General features: G+C 53.2%; 1 protein-coding gene across 1 annotated transcript in view; it reads right to left on the minus strand.

Moving 5' to 3' along the window:
• Positions 1-7269, minus strand: part of PCSK1 (proprotein convertase subtilisin/kexin type 1) — a 48974-nt gene extending 41705 nt beyond the window's left edge. The window contains exons 1-2 of the mRNA XM_064176469.1: positions 6880-7269; positions 3981-4085 (exon numbers count right to left, since the gene is read on the minus strand). Coding sequence (XP_064032539.1) covers positions 3981-4085; positions 6880-7062 — 288 coding nt within the window. The 5' untranslated portion in view covers positions 7063-7269. The remainder of the gene's footprint in view (positions 1-3980; positions 4086-6879) is intronic.
• Between the last annotated feature and the right edge of the window lie 2382 nt (positions 7270-9651).

Below are 9651 nucleotides of genomic sequence, written 5' to 3' on the forward strand. Positions count from 1 at the left end.
TTTCAGTGTCCCCCACTCTCTTGCCTCGGGTGCATCATTAAACCCAACTCAAACCAAATCCTGATTCTGGCACCTGTGCCACATCTCCTTTAGATAACAGGGATAAAATGTTACTCATTGCAGCCACACTGCAGCAGATCAAACTGACGCCTGCCACCCTGATTTCCAAAGCAAATTCAGGCTCAACAGGTGGCCGAGACCCCGCTGTAAGCCCTCACATGGAGGATAGCTTGGATCTAACCTTGTTCTTTCAACTTCTGAACAGCTTTCATCATCCTTCTCTACTTGCTTTATGGTCCCTACATCCATCATCATACACATGAAACAACAGTAAGAGTGACTCAGAAATTACAGTGATAAAGAGAAGGACTGCTTTGATTAAAACACAATTTCCTGGAGAGAGGCTAATGAAAATGCAGCAGAAGAACATAAAACCCCCCAAAATGGCAGCTGCAGCAGGGATGTTTACTGAAATCTCTTCAATGCTGTTCCCTTTGCTTAACCCCCTACGGAAGTCACAGAAGAAATGAGGGACAAGAAGTTAGACAGAAATTCCTGGCAGTGAGGGTGGTGAGACACCGGCACAGGTTGCCCAGGGAGGCTGTGGATGCTCTCTCTCTGGAGGTGTTGAAGGCCAGGCTGGATGAGGCCTTGAGCAACCTGGGCTGGTGGGAGGTGTCCCTGTCCATGGTAGGAGGTTTGGAACTGAATAATCTTGAAGCATTCTGTGATTCTACAAATCACCATTTTCTGGAGCTTTTAAGCCCCTGTCTCTGCAATGCATGTGGCTGAAACCAAAGAAAAGTGAACGTGTGCCCACAAACCAGCAGCAATAAATTCTACTTTGGCGGGGGAGGAAAGGCTTTAGTACACACTGGAAGTGTTCAGAGATTATTTAATCTGCAAGAAGTCATAAAATCTGTTACTAAATACAGGAACAGCCTATTGAAGGTCCCCTCGGATTCCAACCATTCTATGGTGCTCAGATAAGCATGCAAATGATTGTCCTAGGTTGGACTCAATGATCTCGAAGGTCTCTTCCAATCGTAACAATTCTAATATTCAAGAAGTAGAAGTATTTTAAATAGCCTGCACCAGTGACATCCAGAGCCAGATGGCTTTGTGTACCGGTTAGAGCAATTTAATAGAACCACAAAATGGTTTGGGTTGGAAGAGACCTTCAAGGTCATCCAGTTCCAACCCCCTGCTATGGGCAGGGACACCTCCCACCAGACCAGGCTGCTCATTCAACTTGGTCTGGAACACCTCCTGGAAGGGGGCATCTACAGCCTTCCTGGGCAACCTGTTCCAGGACCTCATCACCCTCACTGCCAAGAATTTCCTGCTAATCTCCAGTCTAATTTCCTTTCTCTCCCTGTCCCTGTGCCCACAAGCAAGGCTGGGCCTCTCCATCACCCAGCAGTAATTAACAACTGACAACTTCCACACTCCTCGTTTTTTTCCCAGCATGGACAACCATGCTGAGGGAAATGAGCTGAAACCACCCAGCCCATATGCCAGGCAAACAAGCCAAGTGTTTGTCACTTGGCAGATGGGTGAGGTTCCAACCATCATCCATCTACAGCAAAAGCTGGAGGCCCTCTGCCAAGCCTCCAGCCACCGAAAACAATCCTGACCGGGGAGGCTCTTGCAGGAAAGATGTGCAAAGTAGCGTGAACACTGGAAGAACTTAGTGAAGCAGGGAACTGTATCCCTGCAGGCTGTTCACAACACTGGGGCATCTACAGGAAGCAGGTAAACGTTGGGATCAGAGCCAAACTTTCAATTTAGCCCCAGCTTTCACACTTGGTGTACCCTGAAATTCACACAAACAAAAGCAGGATTCCCTTTCCCTCTCTCCCTCTCACCCCCACCTCCCCACCTCCCCTTTTCCCCCAACTCCCCCTCCCTCCCCCCACCTTTTTTTTTCTTAATAAACAGATTGCTGCTGAAGAGGAGCAGCTCGTGGGAGCAAAGGTCCATGTATAACCACACAGCATTACATGATTGCTTTGTGTTTATGCACTTCCATAATGACATAATTACATCTCATCCATTCACATGGTTAATTTGCATACTAGATGGTAAATAAAAGGGAAATTGGAGCAAATTTAGTAAATCACCTGCAGCACTCAGAAGCTCTGAGTTTGGATCTCAGCACCAAAGTCTGCAGCGACATTTGGTGTGTAAGACGACTGCTTCCTTTCCGCTTGAGGCATTAGAATTCAGGTTACTAATTTTAACTGTACCATTATTTAAACTCCACTGTTACCTAGAAAGGTTGTACTAGATGAGCCCCAGGGTCCCTTCCAAGCTGGCATTCTGTGATTAAACAGTCGTACTCCCTTGTGGAAAGAGGCTCTATGCAGGAAAGCAGGGAAAATGGAAGAACTGCAACCAAAACTCCATCGCTAAACCTTTTGCTATGATGGCGTTGATTACAGGTGCAGGGATAAATTATAACCCTAATTTATCCCAAAGCTGCAGGTTTAAATGTCTGGAGAAGAGAAGGCTCCAAAGAGACCTTATTGTGGCCTTCCAGTATCTGAAGGGGGCCTACAGGAGAGCTGGCGAAGGACTATTTAGAGTGTTGGGCTGTGATAGGACGGGGGGGAACGGAGCAAAACTGGAAGTGGGTAGATTCAGATTCGATATTAGGAAGAAGTTCTTCACCGTGAGGGTGGTGAGATGCTGGAACAGGTTGGAAGCCCCATCCCTGAAGTCTTTCAGGCCAGGGTGGATGTGGCTCTCAGTAACCTGAGGTGCCCCTGCCCATGGCAAGGGGGTTGGAACTGGATGATCCTTGAGGCCCCTTCTAGCCTGGACAATTCTATGACTCTATGAATGCCCCATTTTAGAATTATTTCACCTAGAAGACTTCAACCAACATCTGCAAGGAGATAGAGTCTCCCATATTCAAATCTTGTTGGCTGTGAGACAGCACAGGCAAAACAAATACCCTTCCCCACCTCCTCCTTTAATTCCCCTAGCTGCAGACAAAATATTTCATCCCAGATGACATTTGCATCCAAACCCACCCCCCCCCCACCCCCCATATAACACTCCATAACTGATAATTCATCCCCCAGTGATCTGTCCTCCTGTGATCAATTCCTGGTTTTCACAACAAGGTTGCTTCATGTTTTGGGCTTCTCCTATTTTTAACACTGATTTGAAATTCAAATTTCCCCATTCTGAGATGTGCCAGAGATTGATTTTAAGAGGGGCTGGCAGCATTCTGGTCTGCTCCTTATTAAATGTGCCACCCACATCAGCTTTTCAGTGTGCTCACAGGTTGCATCAGGTTAGAAGGGACCCACAAAGGTCATCTTATCCAACCCCCCTGCTTTCAGCAGGGACACCCCTGACTAAAGCAGGGCTTTTCTCTTCAATAAAGTCAAATAAACGTGGAGTCTGCTTCATCAGTGGACCACACAGGAGATTCCTGTGCCTGTACTCTGATTGCAGTAGAATCCCACTACAAATCTGCAACGTGTGGTGGATCCTTTGAGAAGCAGTTTCAGCTTGTCATAGAAGCAGCGCATCCAGCAAAACCTCAGCCCTTTCCCCTGGCTCTGTGTGGAGATTTTTTTTAAATTAATATTCAATCTCAAACCTAATTCTCATGGTAACTGCACAAGCACGGCCTGATTAAACTTACTGCGTCTTGGAGCCAGTTCCCCTCGTTTATCTTTTCATCAGCACCACATCGACATCTGAAATGCCTCTGCAGTGCTGCACATCTTAAAGCTTAATCTGGAAAGCACCAGCGCAAAAATATGGGCAAGAGAGGGTGAGACTCTGCCTGTTAATGACAGAATAATGAAGCGTTCTCCAGCAGGGGCAGGGATGGGTGAATACATTAAGACTTTCAGAAGGAAGAGAGCCTGCCTGTGACCCCATTACAAAGCCAGCAATAAAACAGCAGGGGGCGGGGGGCAGAAAAAAACAAAGAAGAACGTCAGAAATGTGACACTTACCCTCTCATCATCATAAAGTCTCTTGGTGATGTGAATGGCACTTCTCCGAGACCGCTGTGGATGGCTCTTGTGCCTGAACAGGTAGTGATTTTTGAGTGATCCAATCTGTAAGACAAGGGGAAGCTCCTTAACCATCTAGAGGTATTTCCCCACCACAAGCACACGCCAGCAACTACAACCTCACCCGGTGTCCCTTCTGCTTACAAAGAGAAAGGGACTAAAAGAGGAAGGCAATGAGCCTTGAGGTATTCTAGTACAAGCTCTAAAAATCACTCTCCACCTAAGGAGTGCCTGTCACAGCCTCTGTGCTGACAGAAGAAAGTGGCTTCATTTAAGCTAGAGAAATAGCAGAGGTTACTACTACAGTACTCAGTAGTTTTAGTGGTGACCAGCAGGCAGGCACACAGACACAGAATCATGGAACAATGAGAGCTGTCCGGGTTAGAAAAGCCCTCTGAAGATCATCCAGCCCAACCACCAACCCAACACCAACATGGCCACTAAACCAGGGCCTCAAGTGTCACGGCCATACATTTCTTGAACCCCTTCAGGGATGGAGACTCCACCACCACCCTGATTGCTCCAATCCCTGACCACTCCTTTTAATGGTCACATACTAATTTATCTGCTTTTCTTTTCTTATTATCTTTTTCCTTTCCTTACTCTCTTTTCCCTTCCCTCCCTTTCCCTTTCCCTTTCCCTTTCCCTTTCCCTTTCCCTTTCCCTTTCCCTTTCCCTTGTGTAAAAATCTCCCTGTCGCTTCTCAAACCTCATTAGAGGGTTTGTTGTCCTGGTTTTGAACCGGTATTTTACCAGCTGGCCATCCAGAGAGCTGGCTGCACCCCACCAGCTTTAAACACCCCTCTTTCCTGAGGAGGGGACATTTGAAACTATCAGGGGCACATTCCCTGATTCCAAAGGCAGAAAGATCAACCCCACAGAGGTAGCATCACACCTAGGTCTGAGAGTCTGAAGAACATGACCATGCCCACGAAGTGAGGCTGCCCAGCCTGGGCAGAGGGTCATAAAGGGGCTGCACAGAGCCCCAGTCCCACCAGAGGAGGGATGACCTGCACCCTGCGGGGCTGCAGGACAGGCAATGGGAGGGCAGCAGCCGGCAGCCGGGGTCTCCCGCGCTGCCAGACACGCTGCCGGGCATGGGACCCTGGTCTGGAGGTGGGATGCGGCTGCTACCCAGGGGTGGTTACTCATCCCTGACAACGCTGACGTCACGGCATCCCAAAACGGCGCCGGGAGGGCCTGGTGGAGTGCAGCCCTGCCACGGCGATGGAGCCACGGGATGGCAGTGGGCCAGGGTGGGGGTGTTAGGGGACAGAGCCACTGCTGGCCGCATCTTATCGTGCCAGGTCCCCTTAGGGACAGCGCGGGGATGTCTGTCCGGTCCCCTCAGGAACAGCAGAATGTCGCCCGTTCCCCTCAGGGACAGCGGGAGTGCCTCCGCGATCCCCGCAGGGGCAGCGCGGGTGTCTGCCCGGTACCCTCAGGAATAGCTGGGATGTCTGCCCGGTCCCCTCATGGATAGCAAGGGCGCCTGTTCGGCACCCTTAGGGACAGCGCGGGTGTCTGCCCGGTCCCCTCAGGGACAGCGGAGATGTCTGCCCGGTCCCCTCAGGGACAGCAGGGGTGTCTGCCCGGTCCCCTTAGGGACAGCAGGGGTGTCTGCCCGGTCCCCTCAGGGACAGCAGGGGTGTCTGCCCGGTCCCCTTAGGGACAGCAGGGGTGTCTGCCCGGTCCCCTCAGGGACAGCAGGGGTGTCTGCCCGGTCCCCTCAGGGACAGCGGAGATGTCTGTCCGGTCCCCTCAGGGACAGCAGGGGTGTCTGCCCGGTCCCCTTAGGGACAGCAGGGGTGTCTGCCCGGTCCCCTCAGGGACAGCGGAGATGTCTGTCCGGTCCCCTCAGGGACAGCAGGGGTGTCTGCCCGGTCCCCTTAGGGACAGCAGGGGTGTCTGCCCGGTCCCCTCAGGGACAGCAGGGGTGTCTGCCCGGTCCCCTCAGGGACAGCAGGGGTGTCTGCCCGGTCCCCTCAGGGACAGCGGAGATGTCTGCCCGGTCCCCTCAGGGACAGCGGAGATGTCTGCCCGGTCCCCTCAGGGACAGCGGAGATGTCTGCTCGGTCCCCTCAGGGACAGCAGGGGTGTCTGCCCGGTCCCCTCAGGGACAGCGGAGATGTCTGTCCGGTGCCCTCAGGGACAGCGGAGATGTCTGCCCGGTCCCCTCAGGGACAGCGGAGATGTCTGCCCGGTCCCCTCAGGGACAACAAGGATGTCTGCTCGGTCCCCTCAGGGACAGCGTGGAAGCCTATCCGATCCCCTCAAGGACAGCAGAGGTGCCCGGACCCTACTCGGTCTCTCTGGGGAGAGGGGGGACACCCTGCCCAGACCTCTCACAGAGACCGGTGGAGTCCTGACCAACTCTGCCCGGTACCCTCAAGGAGAACGAGAGTGCCTTGCCTGGTTCACTCAGAGGGAGCTGGGATGTCCTGACCGGCCCTGCCTGGTCTCCGAGGGCATCACGGGGGTGTCCTGCCTGATCCTGCCCTGCCTGGACCCTGCAGGGAAGAGTAAAGCGCCCTGCCCGACCCTGCCCGCTGCCCTCAGGGAGAACCAAGCCGCCTTGCCCGTTCCGCCCCGGGGGAGAACCGAGCCGCCTGCCTGCTCCCCTCAGGCAGAGTCGTCCCCTCCTGAGTCCCGCGGTCGCGGTGCTCCTCACCCAGCGCGGAGCCGAGGCTGGGGAGGGCGGGAAGGAGCCTGAAACTCCCCGGAGCCCCCCGAGCGGTAGCCAGACACAAGTTTCGACGCAGTCCTGAGGGGAGGAAATGAAGGAAGGAGGGAAGGTGAGCGGGAGAGGAGCTGCGGGCTGCCTCCCACCCGGCTGTACCTGCCCCACGAGGTCGTAGTCCAGCTCCTCCGCGATGGCTCTGGCGGCGTCGGGGCCCGCCGGGATCTCCGCCGCCCACTCGTTGAGGAACTGCCGCTCGGCGCTGCCGCCGCGGGCCAGGCAGCAAGCGAGCAGCAGCAGCGCCAGGGCCGCGCACCGGCCGGCACGGCCGCTGCCGTCCATGGCCGCGGGGCTCGGGGGAGCGGCGGCGAAGGGCGGCGGGGCTGCGGCGGGTCCGCCGCGTTGCTAGGCGAGCGGAGCGGGGCGGGCGCGAAGCGGCGGCGGTCTGGCGCGGGTCTCTCTCCTGCCTGCCGGCGCGGCGCAGCTCGGCTCGGCTCGGCGCGTCTGCCCGGGGCTGCGCCAGACCCTCCGGAGCCGGAATGGAAATGAGTGTTTACACGTCAAAACGACGACAGCCACCCTGACGTCAAGTGTACCTGGCCTCCGGGCTAGGGGGGGTGGGCGGTGGGTGGTAATCCCCTGAGGGGCGGGCACGGAAAGAGCGGGAGGGATGCGGGCGGCCGGCGAGGGCGAAGCTTTGCCGGGTCCCGGAGGACTTGAGAGCGGGGAGATGATCTCTGCGGTGCCAAGTTGGCAGAATTCTACTCCCTCTCCCTGCGGTCCGGCGTGAGGGTTGAGGAGTGGTCTCGGTGCCCCTGGGCAGGGGGGCTTTGCTTTTTTACCATTATTGGCCATAACTGGCACGATTTTTCCCGAACCGAAGGTGAGGCAGGAGCGGGGACTTCATGCTCCCCTCGCAGCTCAGTGGTCGCGGGTGGATTTCCCTCCTACTCTCCCCCACCAAGCCCTAAAGTGTATTTATGAGGAGCATCTCTCAACATCCGCCTCGGGCAAGGGGAGAGATTTGCAGATAAAGCCTTTCGGGTTTTGGTTTGTTGGCTTGGTTTAGGTTGTTTTAGTTTTGTTTGTTTGTTTGTTTTGTTGGTTTGTTTTTTTTTCTCCCCCAGTTAAGCTCTTTTCCAGCCTATGATTCCATGAATACCCTAGGCCCCACCGCGGGGCAACGCTTGGTGACTACACGGCGCCCTGAATCGAAGATCACAGCTGCATCCTTTGCCACCACTGCCCACTCCATTGTGTAACAAGCATCTTCATCCCCGCGTACAATGGCTCATTTTAAACTCACTTACAATCCTCTCTTTAAGATACTTTATATTTTCTCCTTTCTGTCACATCCAGGGGTCTGCACATCGCACTTTCTCAGCCAGTACTGAAGTTTGTTAAATACATATAGCCATTTTTTCAACATGCATCTGCATTTCCCTGTCTTCTCCTGTTTGATTTCCTACAACCATTTCATTGTCTCTCCTCACACGTCAGAAAATGCCTTTAATGATTTCCTAATACCCCCTAAAATCTCTTGCTGCTGCCTCTGAAGCTCAGCCTTCAGTTTATAGTTAACCTTTTTTTTTTGGTTGGGTTTTTTTTTTTCCCAAGTCTTCCGAGTTTTAAAACTGGGAATTTTGTTAAGATGCTTTTCAGTATCAGAGCTGAGCTTCAGTACAGCTTTCCTCCTCCTCCTGCGTGTTTTAGAGTGACAGATGTGCCTGCCCACCTCTTCACTGGCTCCTAAAATAGGGAGATGACGGAAAACATAACTACAAAACAGTGAGGAATGGAAAATGTTGTAGCAGGCCAGCATTTCCAATGTTCCTGAAATCTCACCCTTGGTCATCATCAGGATGGGTACAGCTCTGAGAGCCTCCTAAGGACCTCTGTGTCCTATGGGGATCGGTAGGTAACCAACACAGTTGAAGTAAATATAGAGGAGCACAAAGTAACAGGGATCTGAATGGATCAAAGGAGGAGAAAAGCATGAGAATAGGATAAGGATACCAGAAACCTCGAGAAAATGTCAATAGATATCAATACAGAGTAGAATGTCACTGTCATCACCTTCCAGTAGTTAAAAGATGGCCCAGGGAGATGGTGGAGGCACCGTCCCTGGAGGTGTTCAAGAAAAGACTGGATGAGGCACTTAGTGCCATGGTCTAGTTGACTGGATGGGGCTGGGTTCTAGGTTGGCCTGGATGATCTTGGAGGTCTCTTCCAACCTGGTTGATTGATTCTATGATTCTATGATTCTATGATCAATGAGGATGCAGACTCCCTTTTTAGGAGCCACATGGAAAAGACAACGGGTAATGAGTAGGGACAGTTTAGTCCTGGGGAGATTCCCGTGGGGCACATGGGGACAATTTTTCAACACAAGGACAGTCAGCCATTGGAATAACCTCCAGAGGGAAGTGGTGCAGTCCCCAGCACTGGATTCTGTTAAGACTCAGCTGGACAGGGTGCTGGTCCAGCTTGCCTAAACTGGGCTTTGGCCAAGAAAGGTTGGACCAGATGATCACAGAATCACAGAATCCATCAGATTGGAAAGGTACCCTCAGAGGGCATCTTGTCCAACTCCTTGCACTCAGCAGGGACACCTCCACATCAGGTTGCTCAGGCCCTACCAAGTGACCTTGCATGTCTGCAGGGATGGGGCAGGTTGTCTCTGGACAAGCTATGCCAGGGTCTCCCCACCCTCACTCTGCACAACTTCCTCCTGATGTCCAACCTAACTCTGCCCTGCTCCACTTCCAAACCACTGCCCCTCAGCCTATCCCCACAGGCTCTTCTCAACAGTCCCTCCCCAGCCTGCCTGCATCTCCCCTGCAGCTATTGAAATGCAGCTCTAAGCTCTCACTGCAGCCTTCTTTTCCCCAGGCTGCACAGCCACAACTCTCCCAGCCTGTGCCCACAGCA

This window comes from Pogoniulus pusillus, chromosome Z, assembly GCF_015220805.1.
Source record: "Pogoniulus pusillus isolate bPogPus1 chromosome Z, bPogPus1.pri, whole genome shotgun sequence".
Taxonomy (NCBI): domain Eukaryota; kingdom Metazoa; phylum Chordata; class Aves; order Piciformes; family Lybiidae; genus Pogoniulus; species Pogoniulus pusillus.